Raw genomic sequence first — 27,117 nt, 5'->3', positions numbered from 1 at the left:
TCAGTGAATAATCAAATAAAGTGAATTCAAAGGTTAATAAGAAGTGATCGGACAAGACAGGGTTTTGAGGAAATACTTTGAGCTTATCAGTCTCAATACCATATGTTAGAACAAGATCAAGAGTATGGCCATGAGAGTGAGTGGCTCCATTGACATTTTGTGAAAACCCAATTGAGTTTAGAATAGAGCTAAATGAAATGTTTAAACTATCATTTTCATCGTCAACATGAATATTAAAATCACCTAGTACAATGACCTTATCAGTAGTCAGCACTAACTCAGACAAGAGATCAGAGAATTCGGTCAGAAACTCAGAGTAAGGTCCAGGTGGGCGATACACTAATGCTAAAAGGAGCGGTTTCTCTGAATTCCATTTTGGATGAGATAAATTTAATGTCAGGAATTCAAAGGATTTATAGTTAGTTTTGTGCTTAGGATTAATTAAAAATTCTGACTTAAAGGTAGCTGCAACACCTCCTCCTCTGCCTGTAGTTCTAGGAATGTGAAAGTTTAAATAGTTAGCTGGCGTAGCTTCATTAATACTAACATAATCCTCTTGCTGTAACCAGGTTTCCGTAAGACAGAATAAATCAATGTGGTGATCACCTATCAAGTCATTGACTAATAAAGACTTATTTGGGAGGGATCTAATATTCAGTAGGCCACACTTTATTGTCTTATTTTCAGATTTTATTAGATCCATTGTTTTTATTTTTATGAGGTTTTCACGATTAACCCCAGAAGTGTTTTTGTGTTGTTTAATTCTTACTGCTGGGAAGTTGTATAAGGTCGGAATGGGGCGCCCACCCAAAGGATCCATTTGGAAAATGAAGGTAAAGAGCTGATTTCTTAACTTTTTATTTTATTTTTTTTGTCTTGTCCAGCATTTAGGCAAGCAGAATGATGGTCTGGATGCTGTGTTCTGCTGAGCAAATTTTCTCTGCCAGGGGAAGCTTTATAGATATAATGATCCCCTTGACTTTCTGAATTTTTATTTTATTTCTATGTTTATTTTGTATTGTTGTTTGAATTGTAGAGTTTGTACTGCTGGACCAGAGAGGACAGACAAAAGACAGAAAGAGAAAGGAGAAGAAACACCTCATAAGAAAAGGGAAAGAGATAAAGGGAGAGAAAAGGGAGAGAAAAAAACAACAACTAAAAAATAACCCAAAAACAAAAAGAAAGAAAACAACCTACAGATGTATACATACACACATACAGGCACACACATACATATACACACACATACACACGCATACATATACACATACATATACACACACGTATACACACATAATATATATATATATACACATATATATACATATGTACACATATACATATACACATATATACATATACACACACACCTCTATGCACACACATACACACACATACATACGTACAAACATATACGCACTTGCCAGTATTAACACATATACATACACATACAAGCCAACTTTAGATCATAGTAACTAAACTATGAATCTAAAAAGTTAAATATAAATGAGAAACAAACAGAAATGAGAAAACTAGCTGCTGTTAGTGAATAAACCTGCAGACAACTCGGTGACTGTGTCACATGCAGAACATGCAGAGTGGAACGTGTTCCGGAAAAGGTGATCATGCCAGTGTGACCCTTCCCACACAAAGGCAAGAGGCACGCCAGGAGTACCCCCGAGACCAGGGCCATCGGCAGCCATCCCCAGGCGCAGACCCCAACCGCCCCACCCCGGAGCCAGCCATGCACCGACCCAGGAGGAGGCAGAGGGGGGTCCCAGCCAGAGTCCCCCGCAGTCAGGGGGAACAGGCCCCAGCAGGCCCAGACCAGCGAGGACCGGCCCCGCCGGGCACCGGCCACCCAGGGCAGACAGAGCGTGGGCCCCACGGCCCCAAGAGCCCAGAAGCAACCCCCCACCCCCGCAGGCAGAGGGCCCAGCCCACACCGACGGAGGGCCGGGATCCCCAGACCGCCACCGAGCGGCAGCCAGGCCGCACCCCAGCGCACCAGCAGCGCTCCCCGAGCACCAAGACCCTCCACGCACCCACGCACACAAACACACACACACACACACATACGCACACACATGTGCACACACACACACACACACACACACACATGCACCCACCCACCTACCCCCACCTACACGCATCCACACTTCCTCCTTAAACACACCCTATACACCCATTCTCTTACACACGCTCAAACTCACACTCTCCTACCCCCGTTCTTTATACACACACACCCCCTCACACACACATCCCTGCTCCCTCTATAATCACCCATTCTTCCATACACGCATACCCCACTCTACACACACACATACCTCCCTACACCCCTCTATCCACATTCACAGTCCTCATTGTACACCCACCCCATCACTTCCCTGTACCACCAACATAACCCCACATACGCACCCCCACCCATCTGCATACACCCCCCCTTCCTCCTATCCCAGCGGCCATCCACTTTCCTAAATTCTTTCACCCTGATCCCCCCACCCCCCCTCTACCCTAACATTCAGTCACCACTTCATCCATTGGCTCATGCACGCCCTCACCTTTCTTTCCCAACGTGTCCCCTGTGAGATACCCCCGGGGGAGCAGGGGATAGGAGGGCCCCGATCAGGGCCCCACAACTACCCCCCACCCCTGTCAATGCCCCCCCACCACTCCACACATGCAGCCGATCCAGCACCACCCAGGGCCAGCAGCAGTCCCACCCCCGCCAGGCCAGCCCAGACCCAGGCCCCCTGAACAGCACCACTCCCCCGCCCAAACTCCTCCGGCACAGCCCCAGAAATAGGGGCGTGGCAGGACCCCATTGTCACCCCCTCCCTCCCAGCTTATGAATGATTGTGAAGTGTGTGTTGTTTGCAATTAAAATTGGGAAGAAGTAACCACATCATGTTGGGAGCGGGACCACCAAAGCAGCCCCGCCCACCGCACACTGCATGGCCCGCCCCCCAAAATATGTCCATGTGTTGTCAGTGTGTGTTTTTTGTGTTATGTTGACTAAGTGTAATTAAAACTGGGAGGTGAACCGATGCTGGGTGCAGCGATCGAAACCACCTTGATGGCCTCTCTCACCATCCAGATCAACGTGTCCACCTCCCAACGCCCTGCCTGTATGTGGTGGAAGAAGGGAAGGAGGGGGGTCCGGGGATTTAGGTCCCGAGGGAAGCGCGCCTCCCTCAAGAAGATGAGCCACTTGCGGCACGAGGCACGTCCCCCATTCCCGGGGCCCCCGAAGGCCAGGACAGGCCAAGGGCAGCTGCCTCAACAACCAGGGCCCTCAGCAACCCCAATAAAGGAGCCGCCACCGGCCCCAGAAGGCACCAACGAACCACATGCAAAAGTGGTGGGGGGGGGGCAAAGAAGAGGAGGGGCGGGAGAAGGAGAGACAGACCAAGGGCCCACCGCCCCCACACCCCTAGGAGACGCCCCCACCCAGAGACACGTTGCATTCCCTTCTCCTTTACACACCAACACATTCACACCCCCTCACCATCAGCCTGGTATACACACACATCTACACACACACACACACACATACAGACCCACACATACATCTATACACATACACACCCATTCTAACAGATACACGGCCAAAAGATTAGTCCACCTCCAAAACCCTACATCCCACTCACCCCCCTGCCCATCACAAAATACCCCTTCTCATTCTACCTACCCTAGAACAAACCACCACAACTCCCCACTTCTCTCACTGAAGTCCTACCCTCTTCATAATCATGACCCTTCACCCCCCTATACACCTACATACACATGCACCCCCCCACTCCCCCCTACACACGGGCCACTACCCCCCATACACATGCATCTCAATACTCCTCTATATACACACCCCTATCTCCCATGCATTTAACACCAGATTATCCACACACAAGCCCTTCCCCCTTCCCACACACACACACACCACCCACTCCCTCATTCACAACCCCAACCCCCCACACACTCATGTACTATCACAGTCCCCTAAACCTCCACCCCAACACCCCTCACACACTCCCGCATACACACACCCCTCACCCCCTATACCTTCATGTACCGCTACAATCCTCTATACACACCCCGCATATACACCACCGCACTCCCTCATACGTACACCCCCACACATACATGCCTCAACACACTCCCACATACACGCACCCCTACCCCCCATACATTCATGTACCACTACACTCCTCCATACACACCCCATATATACACAGGCACCCCCCCATCCTCAACTATCTTGGGCCCGGGTCCCTCTGCCGGGCACCAGGGCACGGACCCGCCCCCACTGCAGCGGCAGGTCCAGGTCAGCCCAACCCCCCCACGGCAGGGCCGACCCCCCATCCCCGAGAAGCAGGGGACAGCCCCGGGCACCGGAGCCCAGGACCCGCACCCCGCCCACCCCACAGCGGCACGGCCACCCGTCACGGAGCCAATACCCGCCGATCCAGCCCCCGCCAGCGACCTCGCCCCACCGCCAAAAGGCAACTCCAACCATTGATCAACCCAAGGCCTCCCGCCAGGTCTGGAAGCCTAGCCCCCCCAGTAATGAAGCAGCCAAGATCCCCGTCCAGGGGTCCACCCCAGACCCATAGCCACCTGAGCCACCCAGCCACTCCCCAGCCCCGAGCGGGATGAGGTCACACTCTCCCCCCTACACTAAGTGATGGAGCTGATCACAGGAGACCAGAGAGAGTGAAATTCAACTGACTGATCCTTTGAGGAGGCAGACATCATTTCCATGCTGATGTAATCTAATAACAGATTTCTAAACTGCTGGATACACAGATTCTGTTTGCTTTTCCAGTTCACAAGGATAGTTTTCTTTGCAATGCACAGGCTGCTGAGGATTGGTTTTGCTAAATTAAACCCTATGTTATTTTCACCTAAGTGACTCAATAGGCACAATTTGGGGTTTGCAGGGATATTACATTTAAACCAGTCTGACAGATCTTTACATACCTGGAGCCAGAATCTCTGGACAGGTGGACAAGACCATAAGGCATGGTAGTAGCTGTCAATCATGTTGTCAGTACAGTGTGAACAGATATGTGAGTGTAACAGACCCATCTTGAACATCCTGTGTCCCGTATAATGAGTTCTGTGTAGAATTTTGAATTGTATTAATTGCATGCTTGAATTCTTAGTCATTTTGAATGTGTTTGAGCAGATTTGTGACCATTCATTTTGATTGAAGTTGCTGGATAAGTCTGCTTCCCATTTAGAAGTTGGGAGAGAGATGGAATCTTCTAGCTTCAATAGTAATCTGTATATTTTGGACAGTAGCTTCGGGGCCTTAAGATTTAGGAATTCTGCAACCCTTATAGGTAACTGTAAGTTTAGTTGGTCAGTGGTGTATTTCTTACTTATGATAGATTTAAGTTGGTGGTATTCTAAGAATTTGGTGCTGCTGAATTCATACCGTGAAGAAATTGCATCAAATGGCAGAAAGTTTCCATTTTCTACTATATGTTCTAACTGCTTTACTCCTTTATTCTTCCACCGAGGGAAGTTTATCATCTTTTTGTTTTGCAGGAAGTCAGGATTGTTCCAGATGGGTGTGAGCTTACATGGAATAAGCGCAGACTTGGTTACTTTCAGGAATTCCCACCAAGCTGTTAAACTGGAGCTGATGTTAATGCTTTTAAAACACTTATATGACTTGACAGTTGAGCTGATGAATGGTAAATCAGAGATGACTAAATCCTCACACAATGCTTGCTCAACATCCAGCCATGGCTCATCCAAAGAACTTGGATTAAGCCACTTGGAGATGCATTGCAGCCTATTACATAAGAAATATTGATTAAAATTTGGCAGGTCCAACCCACCTCTGTCTGGTCTGTTGTAAAGTTTTTAGACTAATGCGGGATGGCTTGTTTTTCCAGAGAAATCTGGATATGTGGGAGTCTAGTGATTTAAACCAAGTGGAGGATGGTCTGATGGGAACCATTGAGAAAAGGTAATTAACTTTTGGTAAAACCATCATTTTAACAGTGGAAACCTTCCCCATAAGTGATATGGGCAAGCGGTTCCACCTTGAGAGGTCATCCTCCACTGTTTTTATTATCTGATCATGATTTAACTTTATTAGTTCGGTTAGTCTGGGAGAGATTATTATACCTAAATAACTAATATTTCCTGACTGTATAGTGGTGTTAGATATGTTTTTAAAGTCACAGTTAATGGGCATTGCTGTAGTCTTTAACCAGTTAATAGAATAGTCTGATATTGAAGAGAATGTATTAATTAGTGTGATTGTTTGAGAAAGTGTTGTTTGTGAGTTGTTAAGGAAAAGTAAAATGTCATCTGCATAAAGACTAATTTTATGTTCAATATTTTTAGCTTGAATTCCTTTGATTTCTGGGTTTTGTCTTATGGCAGCTGCCAGAGGTTCAATAAAAATGGCAAAGAGTGATGGAGAAAGTGGGCAGCCCTGTCTGGTGCCTCTCTGTAAGCAGAAGTTTGGAGAAGTTTTGTCATTAGTCTTCACACATGCATTTGGGTTGTTGTATAATATTTTTATCCAGTCAATAAATGATGACCCAAACCCAAATTCTTTTAAAGTTGCAAATAAAAGTTTCCAGTTTACACGGTCAAATGCTTTTTCTGCATCTAAAGATATAACTGTGGACTTCAGATTGTGTAGAGTTGAATAATCTATTATGTTAATTAATCTGCGCATGTTAGTGTAGGAATGTCTACCTTTTATAAAGCCTGTTTGATCAGGGTGAATAATGGAAGGGGTTATTTTCTCTATCCTTCTGGCTAGAGCTTTGCTGATTATTTTGAGATCTACGTTTATTAATGAAATTGGACGATAACTGGATGGGAGTGTAGGGTCCTTTCCTGGTTTTAATAGGACTGAAATATTCGCTAAGTTCATATTGGAGGGTATTTTTTGCTTTTCCTTTATTTCTAATACCATGCTGTAAAAGGTTGGAGCCAGTGTGGTCCAGAATTCTTTGTAGAATTCAGCTGGATAACCATCTGGACCTGGTGCTTTATTATTTGGCATACGGTGGAGAGCTTCATGGAGCTCATGAACTGAAATAGGTGAATCTAGAGCCATTTTATTTTCCTGATTTATTTTAGGAAGATTGATGCTGCTAAGAAATTGGTTAATATTCTCATCTGTTGGATTTATTTGTGATGAATATAATGCTTTGTAAAATTCTTTGAAAGTATTGTTTATCATGTCAGGATCATGGCTGATATTTCCTTCTGAATCTTTTATAGAGGAAATTGTTGTTTTCTCCTTATTTGCCTTTAGTTGGTTAGCCAGGAACTTTCCAGATTTGTTACCATGTTCAAAATTGTCCAATCGAAGTCTTTGCACCATGAATTGTGTTCTTTTATCTATTATTTCATTAAGTTCTAATTTGGCTTTTCTAATATCATTCAGTGTGTGTTCTTCTGGGGAGACATGGTAAGCTTCCTCTAGTGATTTAATTCTGAGTTCTAATTCTGATGTTCTCAAAGTTTCCTTCTTTTTCTTATGGGAAGAGAAGGATATTATTTTCCCTCTCATTACTGCTTTTCCTGCTTCCCACAGAACACACGCTGAAGTTTCTGGTCTGTTATTGTTTTCTAGATATGAGGACCATTCTCTTTTAAAGTAACTGATAAACTCAGAATCTGTAAGTAATGATGTATTAAATCTCCAGTTTCTAGTGGCTGGCTTACAGTTTTTACTTCTAAGGGTTAATGATACAGGTGCATGATCACTGATGATTATGGGATGGATCTTTATCTCTGATATGTCACTCATGAGTGAACTGCTGATTAGGAAGTAATCTAGTCTAGAATAGGTATGGTGAACTGAAGAGAAGAAAGTGTATTCTCTCAGTGTCGGGTGATGAGAACGCCATGCATCGCAAAGACCAAAATCCTTCATGTACTGTTTAACCGTTTCAGCTGATTTCCAACCTCGATACTTCCCTGATGAACTGTATTTGTCAAGAATAACATTTAAGTCCCCTGCTACAATGATTGTGTTATCTAAGTGATCATAGAGCGAAGTAAAGAGGGAGTGAAAAAAGGAGAAGTCATCAACATTTGGGCCATAAACATTTGCAATAGTTAACTTAACATTTTGAATAGATAATGTAACTATTAAAAATCTGCCTTCTGGATCTGTGATTGTTTGATCAATGTCAAATTTTAAACTTTTATTAATAAGAGTGGCTACTCCTCTTTGTCTGGAATTATAGCAAGCTGAGTAAACATGTGGAAACTGGTCCGTTGAAAGATTTATTGTTGAATTAGATAAATGAGTCTCCTGCAGGAGAACGATGTCTGCCTTCATTTCACGCATCTGATTAAGAATTTTTAACCTCTTCTCTCTTGTACCAGCTCCACGCACATTCCAAGAGACAAACCTCAGTGCATCCATAAACCAACAAAAACGAAGACTATCTGCATATTACAAACCTCAGTGTATCCATAAACCAGCAGAGATGGAGGTCATGTGCATATTACTACAGCGTGTGTGTGTGTGTGTAACCCGCTGCTTGTGCGCCTGTCAGCTGTGTGCGGTACCTGGATCTGCGCGTTAAGTGTCTCTATGTGTGCTTTCCTCATACTGAACTGTGAGTGTATGTGTGAATCATGCATAACGTTGTGTCCGATGTTTAATCTTGTGCGTGCGCCATGAAACATATAAATAGAGAAGTAGGTGACATTACTGATAAAAGTGAAAGGGTTCAAACAAAGAAAAGTGAAAAGAGAAAAAAGTGACCGTGCCAAAGGAAGAAAATAATGTAAAAGAAACATCCGTGACGAGAACGGTGTAGCAGAGACGGGTGGAGAAAATACTGATAATTATTTTGAAACCACAGTATTACAAATATGGCATAACTTATTTAAGATTTAAGATTATTAAGGAACATACCAACAAGTCAGTAGAGCCACGGAGTGATGTTTGGGTCGCGGTACAACTGTCCATTGATAAATAATTTATCCACGGCGATGACAGCGCGAGCTCCTTCGGCGATGGATTTTCTCCTGATAGGGAACAAAACTCTCCGCCGATCCAGGATCTCTCTTGGAAACTGGTCATTAACTGCATAATGAAGGCCCCGAAGTTCACGACCCTGACTCTTCACCTGCTCCTTTTGTTTGTAGTTAACAAACTTGGCTACGATGGGCCGTGGCCGGCCGGCTCCGGGTTTCCTTCCGCCCAGACGGTGAACTCGGTGAAAGGCGATGTTCCCCACCGTTTCTTCCGGGAGCTTTAGATGAGTCTGGATGAAGTTTTTAACTGTGGTCTCGGGGTCTTCATCTGCTTGTTCTGGAATCCCTGCAAACACCAAGTTGTCCCTCATGCTTCTGGCTTGCAGATCCAGCACCGCTTCCTTCATCTTCTTGTTCTCCTCGGAGACTGGTCAATCCCTCAGTGAGGGATTTAACCGACTCTCTGAGGACCGCGTTTTCTGTGGCCAGTGTTTCCACTTGCTTCTGGCTGAATTCCAGTGATTCCCGCAAGGCCTGAAACTCTTTGTGGAGAATCTCCACCAGGCTCAAGCGCACATCGAAACTACTGAGCTTTTTATCGATAGAAATAAGAACATCGGTCGTGTCGTTCCCCGGCGACGAAATGGCTCCGGATGAATCCTCGTTCCGCTGTCTTTTAGCCTGAGATGATGCGGCTGGGGTCGATGTTTGCTTTGGCTTCCCCATGACAACTCTGTCGAAACACTGATCTATGAAGTCCGTCAGGCTGGCCAAATCCTCCTCGTTGTGCTCCAGAATGCACCTTAAAGGGACACTATTTACGTTTGCCTAGTGGGACTCCGCCGTCTCAACCTCACTACTTGCCTACAGCATTACGTCACTTACCTGCGTCCTCCCCCCTTTCTTTTTTTAACATTTTTTAAGTTATCTAACTCCACAGACTTCAATAAAAATACGTTTCATATGAAAGCATAAATTTTCATATGAAAATTCTTATGGTTTCATATGAAAGCATAAATCTTACTTAGCGGAATCTGATCCTACAAACAAAGCCAGAGGTTTTTCTGCTTTTTTGTCTCTATATGATAAACTCATATTTCAAGGTATAAATCACAAAGTTAGTCTGTGGAGTATACTGTTTTTCAAAGAGTTCAGTTTCAAATGGCATTTAACGTCCTTTTGCAGACCCACCAAACAACACAGCGTTCATTATATGTGGAGGAATTGCTGTGGTATCAATAACCATCTGCCTGTTTCTCTGGTTTTGGTAAGTAAGTTGCTGCATCTATTAATGTTTCCTTCCTATTTGCAAAGTTTCAGCTTGACTGTCTCATCATCTATAGAGAGAAACCGCTGAAGGAGTAAGGTTATGTGTTGTCACCAGGTTACATATTTATCCATATGAGGAAAATATCACCAATTACGAAAATGGTAATGATATGAGGCATTACTTCATTTCACAGTAAGAGAGATAAACCACTTCCTTGTAAAGCCAAACCACCGCTATTAATGGCTGAAAGTAAACAGTGTAAGAACACATGCAAGAGCTTCAAATAAACATCGCTGATTATGTGCGATATGAACCTGGTATATGAGGTCATCCAGAACTTTTTCCGGATGAATTCTTATTCTTTATTAGCAGCAGCCTGCTTTTAAAACCCGAACCGCTAAACATTCACTTTGTTGTCTTTCTAATGTCTTCCAGGAAGTTTAAGAAGCGTCCAACTCAACGAGGGAATCAGGTGGGTAAACATTAACGTCAGAGTATTTGGTCTCATCAGTGAGGTGGCAGACGTACTTTGACTCCAGCTTTGGGCTCCAGCATGTAGCTGCTCATAAAAAAGAGAATTTGGCTTGTTTTTTATTATCTAAAATGATTAATAGTAGTTTTAACTTTACCGAGCAAAATACTTTGAAAAGGCAACTTTTTAAAGTGTTTTAGGCCAGTGGTTCCCAACCTGAGGTTCTTGACCCCTCAAGGATTTCAGGAAAATAAAGTTGGAAACGGCTGTTTTAGCCAATGGTGAAACTATTTATATGCACACTCCATCAGCCGTGCTCCGGTTCGAGTCCTGCCTCCGTATGATGCAGCTTCGACAGGGACACGTGTTCTCTGAGAACCGGTCCCAAGTCCGGATAAATGAAAAGGGTTACATCAGGAAGGCCATTTGGCATAAAACATGTGCAAATAAGGCATCTGTGCAGGCTTGGTGTTGGAAGTTGATGATTTGCTGTGGCGACCCCTTCAGGAGGAAAAGCTGAAAGGGAAAAAAAACTTCATTATCTGTGCTTGGTCGCCTTGATTCTGTGTATCATTGCTTCCTCCATTTTATCTCTGATCCATATTTTCCGATTACTTGGAAAAGTGTGTCTGAACTTTTGACTGGTACTGTTTAATGGGAAAACTCCTATCATGTTTAAAAAGTTTCTTAATACTAATCCATAACCATATATGTGCGTTTACTCTAGCTGCATTTCATTTCATTTTCAAATTTAACATTGATTTAAATTTTGGTATTTTTGGGGTCGGTGTATCATTGATTTAATTTTCAATTTAAAATCGGAACATGAAAGTGCCGCAAAAGTGCAAAAACAACTTTTTTTTTATTTCAGATTTATAAAAAAATAATAAAAAAAAAATCTTATTTCTGTTCTGATTTGAACTAACTATTAAATGAAAGATTAATAGTTGGACCTGTTTGTTTTTGAAGCAGTTTTTAAAATTACATTTTTTTTCTTTATTGATTTAATTAAGTTATAAAATAAGCAGTCTTGAAGAAAAACATTAAAATGAAATTTGGGTTGTTCTTTTCATTCATGGGTCAAAAAATGCAGCTATATTCTGAAAAGAAGTTCATCCATTTTAATTTGTATTATGGTACAGAATCCCTTCCATAGATGGCATATTTTGTGAACCATTAAGAAAGACGCAGCAATGAGTATCCATCATTTTCCAAGTCATAGTAACCTTTATTAAGGTTATTATGACGGCAGCAACAATGTTCAAGAGATGTAGCAACCACAGCCACTTTAACGTCTCACCACTGTTGCTGAGTCATCCTTTTCCAGCTCGTCCTGCTTTTCACACAACTATAGTAGCTCAGTTTAGAAGTTGCCCATGCTGAACAGTTTCATCTGGATTTTATCTGAAGTGACTAACACATCGCTTTCATTATCACCATTGCAATGAAACTAGCATGCATGCCTTGCCGGTGGGAGGAAACAAGAGTACCTGGACTGTCCAGGTACTATGGTAGTCAGGTATGTTTGTTCTCTCAAACTGCACGTTTTTAGGCCTATATGTTTGTAGTTTAAGTTTGGAGTATTTATTAAAAAACAAAAAAACAATGTAAACATTCCTTTGTGTGCAGTATATGTCATGTATGTAAGCAGCATTTGCACTGACACAAAATTTATATAAACTTTGAGTTTACTTAAATAGTGTTACTGCAGTGTTTCCTTTTGGTTTTAGATTAGCAAGACACTTCTGTAGGGTGAGGAGGGGGGGGGGGGGGGCGGGGGCCTCTAGGTCGGTTTTGCTTGGGGCCCCCAAATTCCTTAAAACGGCCCTGCCTGGACAGAATCTATGCATACGCAGGGATAGAAAAGCCACTGTTCGAACCCTCCCCTGCAGCGGAGGCTCAAACCAGCAGCCTTTTTGCTGTGAAGCCACAGTGCTACCCACTGTGCCACCATGCTGCATTAAGAAAAATTAACCAAAGCACCTATTTTGTTATAGTTTCAGTCATTATGCATGAATATTCCTTACTGACACCATCCAGACCGCATTGTTACACTGGAGTTTTTACACCACAATGACATATGTCCAGTGAAGCACATATTTCTTTTTTATTTATTTTTCATAATAAAAATATCTTCATCTTTATACTGATATATCTCACTACATTTGATGTTTAATACGTTTTCCAGATTCAAACGTATGAAGACCGTATTCCACAAAATCCAGTTGATGAAACAGAGGAAGAGATCCATTATGGAGATATAAGCTTCTCAAAGTGGAGACACGGGGCTTCCTCCGTCTCGGTGCTGGACAGCAGACAGGAGGAGACGGTGTACGCACAGGTCAAAGTGTCCACACCAGAAAAGCAGCTCAACACAGACAACTAACAAACCAGAGGATTTCTACGCTCAAGTTAAAAAAAGATTTCTGAATGTTCTTGTATTTTCTTCATGCATTTTAAGTCTGTTGTATATTCATATTTGCTCTTAACTCTTTCGAAACACAACATGAGAAGACAAACTCTGTTTGTAAAGATTTTAGTTGAATTTTCACATCGCTTTACTTCCTGTATTTTTAATACTCCTAGTTAACTCCAAGTGTTTTTTTTTTTAATCTCATTTAATTCTGACTGAGGTCTTATTCCAGAAAGAAACTGATTATAAATAAAAACTTACAATAATAAAGTCATAATGTTGTACACATTACAGGTTGTCGTCTTCGAACTACAACAGTGTCTTGAGGTCTCTTAACAAATAAGGATAATTAGTTGAACTGGAACATATGTAGCTGCCTAGAGCTGCTGAAAAGATTACTAAAATCAGAAGCTGCTGTTTTGGTAATCATAAATGCAAAGTTATCTGCTGAACCTAAATGGCTAAACACCAAATTATTTAATAAGTTGGTTTTTTTTCTAAATTTATCTGCAAATCTACAGATTTCTTTGTTCCACCCATGTAGTAAAAAGGTGCATCCTTATGGAGCCGAGCCATTACCTGCCTGATCTCATGCTTTAAATGGGAGTGAAAACTATACTAAACTCTAAATGTGAAATAAAGTATTTTTCATTTCATTTCACAATCTTCATCTCTAGAAAAGGTCCAACACAACTCTTTCTTTGTTAGCGGTTGTCCAGCTCCTCAAGCAGACGTTAAGCTGGACCATTAATTCACAGCATTTTTATCATAATTCTGACTTCATGCAATTTTATAGTTAAAGATTTAACTTCTTAGCATTATTACCACTTATTTTCACTCATTACTTTACTGTTATTATCAGAATTCCATTAATATTTTAATAGCTTTTCATTTATTGCTTAGTTATTTCATTTTTTGATTAATTACTTTTAAATATTTGTTCTTTTATTTAATCCATTTGGATTACATTTAGTCATTTATATATTCCTCTTTATTTGAATCAATATTGATTACTTTTAGTTATTCTTTTTTTCTTTCACTTAACTTACTTTTAGTTATTAGTTTGGATTCTTATTTAATCTATTTTCTTTTAGTGAAGAGACACGTTAAGCATGTTTGATCATTGTGATTTTAGAAATCTGTCAAAAATAGAAATGATGATGATGATGATGATGATGATGAAGATTTCTGCTGTTATTGTGCAGCTCCATCACTGATGGAAATTGCCTGGGTGGAGCCAACAGGAGGAATTGAATTGGCCAAAAGACAACAAACAAACAAACAAAAAAAACAAATTCTGTTGAAAAATAAAATAAAAAAATGTATATAATTTTATATTTTCTCTACGAATGCATTCCCAACAACACAATTAAGTGTCCTTATTTTAAAGCTTTGATTCGTGCAGTTTTTTTTAAAACTGTATTTCTTTCATAAAACTGTATCACACATTTAAAACATAATTTAAGATAGGGAGTGTTATGATCTAATTTAATTATTAATAATGTCCGAGGACTTTTTCAAAACATGAGTCATCACAAGGTAATCACAGACACCAAAGTTTAAATGTTCATGGATCTGTTGGAGAAAAATCTCCATTTGCCATGTAAATGGTAAGGCTACTGTTGGCATGGGAACATCAGTGTTACAAGATGATTGCTGTTGTCATTAGAGCGCGGATGTTGCCATGGAGACATTGTAGTCACTTCTTCAAAGACCAGTGGAAGGAAGTCTGTCTGTCCTACGACATATAAACACGTGATATGCCCACGCAGACTTAAATAATTAGTTTAATTAACATTCACACTGCAGCATCGCAGAAGGAACACTCGAAGAAAACGTTTGTGCGACATGAGGTTTAGTTAGAAAAAACATACCTGCTTGTAATCAGCATCTAATCACAGCCGCTGTCTTGACCAACACAGGCATACAGGTATTACTCTTAACGGTCAGTAACACCCTGAGCTCGTCCAGCAGGCTGTATTTCTACCTCCTACCAAGACTTTTATTGTCAATAGCACCATCTTCTGGCAGCCAGCTGATGATGTTCTTTGTAAAGGCTATTCAACTCGTCTCAGGGGTTACAGGTTTTTAATGTTTCCCTGCTCCAACACACTTGCCTTGTCATTGTGTAGAACATCGTGGGTTGTTGGTGTAAATGACCTCGCTAATACTCATTTTATTGTGGAAATCAGTTCGGAAGTGTTTTTGTACTGTGTATTATTCATAGACTGTATATAAAGAGATGGACAGAGTCTCCGTGACGTCACCCATAGGTTTCTGAAGAGCTGAAATGAAGCTAGGTGGGCGGTTCCTACCGTCACCATGTTGGCAGCATCATGCGCGTCTTGCCCGGAAAATACAAATATGGTCAAAGAGGTGGAGCTAAGAGGGGTCCGTGAGCGTCATGGTGCATGATTGACATCAAGCGAACTCCGAGCTCTCTGTAGCTAAAAGCTAATCCCGAGATAACGGGAGCTAACCAGCCACGTTGTTAACCGGCTAAAAATCGCAGTTGTTCTACGTTCTTCTGACTTGAAGCCGGATATCGGTACCTGTCAATCAAAAGGACACGCCCCTAAATATGCTGAACTTCAAGATTAAATTACTTTTAAACGGGCAAGTTAGAACAAAATTCACTCCCCCACAGTTGTCATGAAGGTAAACCTGACCTATAAACCGAAAATTGACTTTTGAACCAGGCTGTAAACATGTTTATTTCTGCCGTGAAGTTGGCCTTTTTAACATGGGAGTCTATGGGGATTTGCTCTGTTTTGCAGCCAGCCCCTAGTGGATAAAGGGGGAACTGCAGTTTTATGCACTTCCGCATAGGCTTCACTTTTTACCACCGGAGGTTGCCGCTTGGTATTATTGATACAGCTAAACCTTTTATTTTGAAAGGGTTCGGAAGAGTAAGGTGTCAAAAACCGGACATAATTGCTGGAAAAGGTATGCAGCAGCAGCGTGAAATCACGTGTGTTAAAGGAAAGTCCCACACGGTTTCAAAGGGCAATCGTTAAAGTTAATAAACAAAGAAAAGCTACTTATACTGTCTTAGCACGTGGTTGATGAGGGAACAAGGTCAGTATTTCTGTTTTGTTATGTAAGTCCAATTTTGTTCAATTTGACCGAAGTTTACCGTGTTCTGCAAAGTGTAAAGTTGAACGGCTTTTGGCCACTAGATGGTGCTCATGCTCTTTGATAAGAACCATTCTTAATAAGAAAGTGCAATTTTACTAACTCTGATGTTTAATCAACGTAAATTTAAATACATTTGGGTAATTTTGTGTTATAAAACAGATAAAAACCACGTTAAAATGTTTGATTTGGTAATAGCACTCAGAATAGAGATTGTTAAAGTGGATTTAAATAAAGAAATTCATAAGTTGTAACAAATAAGGTAAAAACATACAAATAAGGGTGCTAATTGTATTTTATTTACTTTTGTAGCTCTTACGGTGTGTTTATATACACGTTTGCTCAATAAAAGTTGTGAACCATCAGTTCGAGAGACCATCTTATCAATCGGGGATGCTACAGTTGGAGCATTTGAGTCAGATGTGTTCAAGCAGGGAAACATTTAAAAAGCTGCAGGACTTCAGTCTTCATGGGACCAAGATGAGAAGGTCTGCTGTATTAACAGCTCACATGCACTGTTCACAAAAAGTGGGAATAATCAGCTTTTTTTTTTTATCCCACACTTATTGTAAAGATTGTTGACAGGAGTTTATATTTTTAGTTTCACCTTTAAATGTGAATGTATTAATCACACCTTTGTTCCTGTAAACGCAGAACTGTTTAATTTTGAGAGGACTTTAACAGTTGTTGATAACGGTAACTAACTGCAACGAAAGAAACGGCAAAAGGGTTTAGTGAAAGACACAGAAGAAAATTACAGCTTAAAGTAAAATAAACGGGACATTACCAGTATCAGCACCAGTGGAATGTGGCAACAAGGTACATTAAGTCATTAACTTCTGTCATATGAGAAATCGGAAATGTATATGTAACTAACGTTTAAGGCTATATGTTAATGTATGTAACTGAAGTTATGTCAGAAATGTAACGTTTGTTTCGTTTGTGCTTGTGTTGTTTAGCTCTTCCGTTGGTTTATGATGGTTTAACGGGTGAACAAATAAAAACCACTCCGGGTCATCAATTCACTTCAATTCGACTTTATTTATATAGCGTCAAATCACGGTAATGCCATCTCAAGACGATTTACAGACAAAGAAAACATAATGAAAGCCAATTCATAGTAGCCTATATAAGGAAACCAACATAGTGCCGTATACTTTCCGCGATCACGGAATCGCGGAATTGGCCAATTAAAACGGAATATATTTTTTAACGCGGAACATCACGGAAGTTGACTTAATTTGGCTGCAAAACTGTTATCGTGTGGAGAAGGAACGTTTGTCCGGAGAAAACTGCATGGAGGCAAAGAAATCTGGTGGCACAACAAGCCGCTTTCACTGACGGAGCCCTCTCCCCTCCCCTCCCTCTTCAAAACAATGTGAAAAAACTGCGGAACTCAACAATAATAATCCCTCGGTACGGAGCCGAGCAGTTCCCGAAAGAGTTTTATGTATCAGGTGAACTGATGTTTTGCAGATTCTGTCAACACACCATTGACTTGAAAAGTAAAAATACATGCAGTGACATCCTGTTTAAAACCCACGTGAAGAACAAGGAAAAGCACAATGCAATAACAATATAATAAGATAACTGAATATAGGTTTTCGGGGAAAAAATGTGATAATTAATAGATTATGCATCAGAATTTAAAAAAAAAAAAAAAAAAAAAAAAAAAAAAAGATTATGCATCAGAATTTAAAAAAAAAAAAAAAAAAAAAAGAAAAACTCATCCCATGTGGGAATCTGGCTGACATGCACATACAATAGGGGTAAAAAGCATTACTTTCTGAACATGTAAATCAAAGCATTAATGTAAATCAAATTATAATAGAAGTAAAATGTTCCCCATTTTCTTTCCCTATTTTTTCTTTTTTTTAAACTATACTTTTTAAAATTACATGTTTGAAATAAAATTATAGTCAAATAAAAATCATCTGAACAGCTATACAATTGATATTATTCTCATTATTAATAATAATTAACATCAATAAATAAAACACATTAAGAATTACATGTGTAAAATAATGTTTTCATCTTCTTTCATCACAGGAGTTAAAAACCAATACTTCCTGGTTGATGTTGTCTCCATTGATAGATACAACTGCTCAACAGTTTCTCAAACCATACAACTCCATAACTTGTTTTTGCTTGTTTTTGATGCACTTTAATGTACTGTATTGAGGACATGTCTTGTCTGTCACCTCAATAAATTTAAAGTACATTTTTATTTAATTTGTGTACATTATAGTTATTTAAATTTAAAAAAAAAAACAATGTTTTTTAAAGTAAAAAAGGAGTAAAAACTAAAAGAAAGAAAGAAAAGTGGGATTCCCAAAAAAATATAATGGAAAAATGGAATTTCCAAAAATTAAAATGGAAAAAACAGAATTTAGGAAAAAATAAAACAGATTTTATCGGACCCTACCAACATATTGAGTTGGAGGATCCAAATCAATCTCCCATCCTGAGCAAGCACACTGGCAACAGTGGGAAGGAAAAAAACTCCCTTTTAACAGGAAGTAAACCTCCGGCAGGACCCGGCTGAAGGACAGGCGGCCATCTGCCTCTGCTATGTGGGGGGGGAAGAGGACAGAAAGACAACAGGAACTGCTACTCCCGGCCAAGGAGACCTGCTGAGACGGGAGACATACATGTTAATGATGGAACACTGTTATTGGTGGGGGGGATAAAAGAGAGAGAGAAAGAGAAAGAAGCTCAGTGTATCAGGAAATATCCCTCAGCAGTGGGGAGCATCAGTAAACTGTTCATTCGACTGGGAGCTACACTTATACTACACTTCTTTATGTAGCATTTGTTCTTTGACTGGAAGTCCATGAAGAAGAATTGCTTCTACATGGGTTGAATTTGCAGAAATGTGTCATTTTATTAGAAAATACTGATAAATATACCAAACATGGTTTCCACTTTTTATTCATTTATTCATTGCACTGGAAGGAAATCTCATGAAAGCACCAGATAGTCTCATTGGCATTCATTGGTCCAACATTATTACATGTGTAAACATCAGCTGGAATCGTAGTTTAATCACAAACATCACATCACTGGATGAGAAATGCATTATCTTTGGCTCTAATGGAAATCTGCTGCGATGTTCTGAGGAGTTTATGGACTTCAGATAAAAAGGCATGATGGTCAGTTTCAAGCTTCATTTCGAGTTGAAATGTTCTTTTACAAATCTTTAAACAGACAAAACTGTTTTCAATGTTTTTAGTTGGGGGGTGACCTCTGGTTGTGGTGGTTGGCCTTGGTTTGAGGCAGGACAAGCAGGCAGGCATAAGCAGTTGGAGAAGTTGGCTGAGGAAAAGGATCCTGATCCAGGAAGACGTCTATAATGGTCTTGACGTGCTGAGGAGGCAAAGAAAAACAAAATGAACTCTCTAGCGATGAGCAACAAGGTAAGCACTGGAACTGGCCTGATTACCACACAGTAAAGAGAGACAATCTGGCGAAGACTGGAGCTCCAGCTTGTCCTTAAATAGCAGGATAAATCAGGAAGATGAGCTCCAGGTGGTTGTAATTGAAGCTCCAGACTCCACCTCGAGTCCCCATGGCAACCTGCACAGACTCAAACAGCAAACCATGACAGTAACTACATTAAAAGTGTGCTACAAACATTTTTGTTTAACTTGGATCAAACCGATTTGGACACAAAAGCTGCAGATGTGTTTCTGGATAATCATTTGCATTTGTACAAATAAAGACATGCACCTAAAAGTCAAACTGAGGTCACATTTCTAATGGAAGAGGCCTTGTGGCAATTTATTTTCAGAGTATTTCTGCAGATGACAGGACTGAGTGTTGTGCTGGAAGTCTGAGGTGTACAACGTGAAGAGAAATGGTGAGAGTACAGTCCCTTGTGGTGCTCCTGTCCCTTTAATGACCATCATCTCACACACACTCCTTCAGTCTCATAAAGTTTGTTTGGGAGTCATAAATCTAGGTGATTGTGGAGGTATCAACCTGGAATAAACAGAGTTTCTCAGGCTGATTATAGTTGAAAGCACATGAGAAATGAAAAAGAATTATCATCATTGTGCTGCCTGATTGGTGCAGAGGAGCTCTCTGATGATGATGTCTTCAACACCCAGTCCAACTGGGACCTGTAACGTGTTCACTTGCTTCTTGAGGCAGGCCAATAATAATCTCTTGAGGATATTCATGATGTGAGTTGCTGGGACAACTGCTCTGTACTCATTCAGTTCAGATGGTTGAGATGTTTCAGGTACTGGAACAAGGCAGGAAGTTTTCCACACAACAGGAACTTTTTCTGACTCAGACTAGCGCTGAAAAGGTGCTGAAGAATCCAACATGTATGTTCTGTAGAGGTTTGCAGAGCCCTGCTGCTGATACCTGCAGTCTTGTTCCTGTTCAGTCTCTACAGCTGCTTCATCAGGCAGGCTGGACGATGAAGCAGAGGAGGTCTCAGTGTGTCTGGATGTGTTTAAGGTCCATGACTGAGCTGCAAGTTGACAGAAAAGCTGTGTGGTCTGTTTGACTGGAGACAGAGGAGATATAGATGAACATTTTCCTGAACATAACACTCAAACTGAAGCGAGTGTCAAATGTATTTGTGAGTGCTGACATATTCACAACATCTTGAGCTGAAGCCAAACAGTTGAGAGTCAGACACTGTGTTTTTCCTTTACAAGGGTAACAAAATGCAAAGTGATCTGGGTGTGACAGGAAGAGTTTCTGAAAGAAATGCTGGCCTGATCTGATTAGTCGTTAAAAAGCACTGAAAAAAATGAACACTACGAGTAAACAGAGGAAGTTGCCGCACTGTTTTCCACTGAGGTTTTTGTTTTGTTTTTTTTTTTAATGTGAGAAATTTTTTAAAAACAACTTTATATAGACGCCTGACAAAACTAAAGATAAACAAGCTACTATTTTTGTGTTGCATGTATGCTTATTCAGAGCATTATTGACACTGTAACATGAAAAATAAAATGCTGATAGAAAGGAGCCTTTTGCATTTAAATGAGCTCAAGATGCAGTGAGGAGACTTCCTCTTTGAGGTGGCTGAAGCAGGAAAATGAAGACCGTTTAAGAGCAGGTGTCTAATATTTTTGCATGATTTGTGGTTTTTAAAAGAGAAGTTGCTCATTCGTGCCGCTGCTCATAAAGCAAGAATCTTATTTTCTTCAAACTATTCGGCTTCTCTGTTTCAGCTGCAGATTTGGTAGGACAAAACTCACACAGAGGTTCATATTTTGAGATTTCTCTCTTAAAATTTGATCATTATTCTCATTCTGCAGAACAATACATTACGTGTTATTTCAGGCTGTTTGGTTTTGTTTCAGTAGAACTTTGCAGAAGTTATTCTTTATCAACAAGGTAATTTCTAATTAATTCTAATAATTATTCTTATTATTGGTCATTCTGGTTTTTCACCACCAACATATTTTGGTCCTAAGAGATGAAGGAGGAATGTGAGAGTTTCATGGCAGTCCTGTCTGTGAACGTGGTGACAGTCAACATGTTACTGAGCGTCTTCTTTCTGTCAGGTGAGATGTTTGTTCTTCACTTTCATTTGGAGACTTTCTTCAGTTATTTACTCTATAACAAACTGATGTTGTTTAAAGTTTTCACAAGGAATATTATATTTATCAACAGTCTGGTTTTACAGGGGTTTTTGCTCGTTGTGAGGACACAGTCGGTCTCTCCATCACTGCACCAAAGCAGATGGAAGCACTGAGCGGATCTTGTTTGCAAATCCCATGTAGCTTTAGTGTTAAAACAGGAGAGGCAACATTTGACAACAAAAGAACTCCCTATGCAGTGTGGATGAAAAATAACTTGAGTTTTGCAACAAATCCTAACTTTGTTGTTTTCAACAGCAGTAAACCAGATAATATCTGTCACATGAAAATTATTGGGAACCTGAGTGAGAAAAACTGCACCACTCTGTTTAATAATTTAACATCAAGTCAGTCAGACAGATACTTCTTCAGGATTGAGAACGGACCGTTCAGGGCAACAGCTGCTTGTGATGCTCTTCACATAACAGTTAAAGGTAAGAAGTTTTTTATGTCCAAAATGTTGTTCTTATAAATAAAATGTAGTCGTTTTGGATTAAAACTACAAACTCCACTCATCTAAACTTCATTGTTAAATTAAACCTCTATGTAGGATAAAACACCAGTAAACATGATAAATGTCTATTGTCTCTATGTTTCTATTGTTTCCTTAATATAAACTGGGTTATGTGTGAATCAAATCTCTGGAAATTTTTAAAATATTCACCACTGTAGAGTATAAATTTTAAAAAGTACACAAGACAATAAAAGTTCTGTGTCTGTCTGTGTAAAATTTGCGTTTGCTGTGAAATCCCAGATTCTCCTGAGAAACCCAGAATAGAAATGTCAGGTGATGTGAAGGAGCTGAAGGAGAAGGAGTCTGTCACTATAACCTGCTCAGCTTTCACTCCCTGTCCACACTCCCCTCCTCAACTCACCTGGAATCTCCAACAAGACTCTCACAGTCAAACAGAGGAAAACACACATGGAACCTTTACCACTAAAATCCAGCACAGCATCACTCTGTCACACACACATGATGGATACAACATCACATGTTCTGCCAGATATCCTGTGGATGAAGGAAAACATGTGATAACATCAGAGACAGAAGAGACTCTCAGTGTTTCATGTAAGTCATCCTGTCAGCACATCATGGTTCAGCTGTTTCTCATCAATAAACTTAATGTGTGTCACATTTTCCTCAGATGCTCCTAAAGACACCTCAGCATCCATCAGTCCATCAGGTTTGGTGTCAGCAGGTAGCTGGGTGAATCTGAGCTGCTCCAGCAGAGCCAAGCCTCCCGTCAGCAGCTTCACCTGGTTCAAGATCACCTCAGATGGACCCGTTAATGTGTCTGAGGGACAGATTTACACACTGAAGGTGACCAACGTGGTAAATACCGAAGATTATTACTGTGTGGCTGCAAATATTCTCGGTAATCAGACGTCATCATGGATCCATTTGAAAAATAAAGGTAAAGAGTAAATTTCTCAAGAGTTTTTTTTAAATTAATTTACATCTACAGTCTTTAATATCTGGTTCACTTTGTAAAATTGGTTTCATATGAAAACCCAGATATTAATCAGAGGCCCAGACAAGAAATCTCCGTAGATGTGAAGGATGAGAAGAAGGAGTCTGACCCTACAAACACAGCTACAGGTTTTTGTGTATTTTCATTATATAATAAATAGATTTTTATATAGATATCACAAAGTTCATTTGTAAATTTTTATAGGTTTTTCAAGGAATTCTGTTTCAAGTGGCATTTAACGTCCTTGGTGGAATTCCTTTTGCAGACCCACCGAACAGCACAGCGTTCATTATATTCGGAGGAATTGCTGTGGTATCTATAACCATCTGCCTGTTTCTCTGGTTTCGGTAAGTTCCTGCATATATTAATGTTTCCTTCCTATTTGCAAAGTTTCAGCTTGACTGTCTCATCGTCTATAGAGGGGAATTCCTGATCCGCATCAAGAAATTACCATTACAATAATATGATGGTGTCAAGGAACCTGCCATTTAACCCGAACCACTGAACATTCATTGTGTCGTCTTTCTAATGTCTTCCAGAAAGTTTAAGAAACGTCCAACTCAACAAGAGAATCAGGTGGGTAAACGTTTGCTTCAGAGTAGTTGTCAGAGTATTTGGTCTTAACAGCGAGGTGACAGATTTACTTTGACTCCAGCCTTGGGTTCCAGCATATGTAACTGTTTCCAAAAACACCTTCCATCTGATTTCTATTCTATACTACAGTCATTTATCAGACACTTTTATCCAAAGCGACTTACATATGTCTTACATACCCTAATATGCACATCAGGGGGCACCTTCGTGTTCAGTGTCTTGCCCAAAGACACTTCAGCACACAGTCATGAGAAGCCTGGTATCAATCTCCCAATTTTCCAAATAAAAGACAACTACTCTCCCTCCTGAGCTACAGTTTTAAATAGTTGAATTTAGCTTGGGTTTAATTATCTAAATAAGTTAATTAATAAATATTTGACCTTTGCCTTGGAACAGACTTGAAAGGCAAGATTTTAACGCATTTTAGATCAGTGGTTTCCAACTTCGAGTCCCTGATCCCTCAGGGGAGTCTTCAAAAACCCATATTGGGTTCCCAAGACCTTGATTGCTCAGAGCCAAATAAAATGAAGGCAATGTCCATCCAGAGGTGGGTTTCACTGTGTTTTCTTAAGTTTTATTTATTTTTTAATAATTTTGTATTCATAACGCCTGTTTTTCTTCATTCATTCATTTCCTGCATCGCTTAGTCCGAGCCTATCCCAGCTATCATTGGGCAAGAAGCAGGATAAACCCTGGACAGGTTACAGGGCCAACAACACGTAAATGTTTTACGGAGGAAAACCAATTCACCAAGAATCATAATGAGAACATTACTTTCATGAGTTTTAATAAAAAATCTTATGCATAAGTAGAGTAAAACACAGGACATAAGACTAATAGAAGATGTGTCTACCGTTACATCTGGGCCAAGACAAATAATATTTACTCTGCGGTCCCCCTACAATCATGTCAGATTAATATTGGTTTTCAATTAGTTATGCTAACCTGACACCAATGGATATTGGACAAAATACACTTACTTTTAATTATGAGTAAACACAATGGCTGCCTTACACATATTTTATATTTGTTTGAAGGATTGTTTGCTTGCATCCTCATATTAATGCAAGGCATCTGCATGCTGTAATATGCAATTAACTGCTTGGGGTAGTGTCTGGACAGGAAGTGAGGTCACGGCAACACAACCTGTGGTCACAGAGACAGGAAGTGAGATCACAGCGACAGGAAGTGAGGTCACTGGGACAGGAAGTGTGGTCACAGTGACAGGAAGTGAGGTCACGGGGACAGGAAGTAAGGTCATTGAGTTGATTTTAGTAAATGATATGGTCAGCGTACAGATTAAGTCTGATATCTTCACCCTATAGTTCGTCCTGCCTTTTACAAAACTATATTATTTAAGTTTAGAGCTTGTCTCTTAGTGTCATCTTGATTTTATTAATTAACCAAAGTATAGTTTTTGTCCTCATGGATTATTACTGACTGAATGACACTATGCAGACCTCAGTTTTCCAGCAAGGTTGCGTTATTGGAATTTTAAGAATTTCTGACATCTAATTGTATGCACTAAAGCAGATTTTTAATTTATTGAAGCTACTTCATTTAAACAAAAAAAAACATATTCTTCAATATTGTGCCATCTCTCTACATTTGATGTTCAACTCTTTTTCCAGATTGAAACATATGAAGAGTTTCATCCTCAAATTCCAGTCCATGAAACAGAGGAGGAACTCCATTATGGAGATATAAGCTTCTTAAACTGGAGACCTGAGGCTTCCTCCGTCTCAGTGCAGGACAGCAGACAGCAGGAGACTGTGTACGCACAGGTCAAAATGTCCAAACCAGAAAGCAGCTCAACGGTGACAACTACGGGACCAGAGGATCTCTATGCTCAAATAAAGAGAAAGTGACTCCTGATGTTGCATGTTTACTTTATCTTAGTAGTTAATGTTTTTACTCCTTACAGTTCAACAGCTGTAAATCTCCTCACACAGCATTTTAGGATATTATTTTGTTCAAGTTTAGGTTGAAGTAATTATACATTCTTTGTTTTGTAAAGGTAATACTACTGCACAGTAAAAGTACATAAATGACAGTTTTTATAAAATATTATGCTGTATATGCTCCATCCATTTTCATTTAACTCCAGTTCATCTGTCCTTTCTGTTTTAGTAATCTGTTGATATATTTAAGTGTCTTGTGTTCATATCTGCTTCTTTATTCATAAAGATTTGTGTTTGAAGTTTCAGCCTGTTTTACTTTCTGTATTTAATGGTAGTTACTTTTTGTTAACACCAACCATTATTTTATTTTCGCCACACTTGCCTCACACTGGAAACTCTGAGTCTAAAAAGAAACTAATAAAGTCATAATTTTGTACGCATTTCCTTTAGGTTGTCGTCTGTAAAGTTCAACAGTCTTTAGAGGTCTTTAAACAAATAAAGACAATTGGTTGGATTGGAGTGTAATTTAAGTGTGTTGAGCAGCTGAAAAGAAACATAAAATCAGAAGAAGTTGTTTTAGGAGTCATATTAATGCAAAGTTACCTACTGAACTTGATTAAATGTGACACGTCTAAATTATTTATCAAGTTGGAACATTTTATAAATTTTATCTGCAAACCAATTCTGATTTTTATTTATTCATTCATTTTCCATAAATGTGGTTATCAGGGGCTTATTTGCCAAACAAATCATCAGAGTCAGGCAGGTCATCTGGTTGATAATCTGTATGATTGCTTGTTTAAGAAAAAAAAAAAAAAAAAACAAAGGTTTCTTTTGAGAAAGTTATGACGTAATATTTAAAGACTGTCTGAATGATTAATGTAAATGAGCGTGTTGTTGTATAAAAGGAAATAAAATCTTTTTTTTTTTTTTTTTAGTGACATTCTAAAAATCTAATCCTCAAGCCTACAAAGAAAATGTAGGGAATGCCTGCTGTTTCTAAACTCTAAACTTGTTGCAGGAACTGTTTCCATACTGATTTCTCTGTAATGCTTGTTACAGGACGGCTCCACTAGGGGGCAGACTAGAGGCTAAGTCCGCGTAGAGTTGCCGAGCACACCTGAACCAAATGGCTGAATTCTTTCGTCCCCTTGTCATTCAGATGTGCAGAAGCCTTGTGACGAGCTGGTTTTTGCATTTGTGTGTGTAAGAGAGAAGGGTTGTATCTAAGAGCTGCCGGATCGATCCCATTGGCCGGTTTTAGGAACTGATGGTGTAAACAAAACAAGC

The 27,117-nt window shown here is 40.1% G+C and overlaps 1 protein-coding gene across 1 annotated transcript; it reads left to right on the top strand.

Moving 5' to 3' along the window:
- Positions 1-21,697: 21,697 nt before the first annotated feature.
- On the top strand, positions 21,698-25,794 carry LOC306770704 (sialic acid-binding Ig-like lectin 7; the record flags this gene model as incomplete). The annotated part of the gene is made up of 5 exons (XM_079259604.1): positions 21,698-21,785; positions 21,908-22,294; positions 22,615-22,929; positions 23,006-23,193; positions 25,558-25,794. 5 exons carry the CDS (start codon positions 21,698-21,700, stop codon positions 25,792-25,794), a joined length of 1,215 nt encoding a protein of 404 aa, XP_079115730.1.
- Between the last annotated feature and the right edge of the window lie 1,323 nt (positions 25,795-27,117).

This window comes from Telmatherina bonti (genome assembly GCF_933228915.1).
Source record: "Telmatherina bonti genome assembly, chromosome: 20".
In the NCBI taxonomy this organism is placed as follows: domain Eukaryota; kingdom Metazoa; phylum Chordata; class Actinopteri; order Atheriniformes; family Telmatherinidae; genus Telmatherina; species Telmatherina bonti.
Note: the sequence above shows the minus strand (reverse complement) of the source record. Positions and strands in the feature narration are given on the sequence as shown.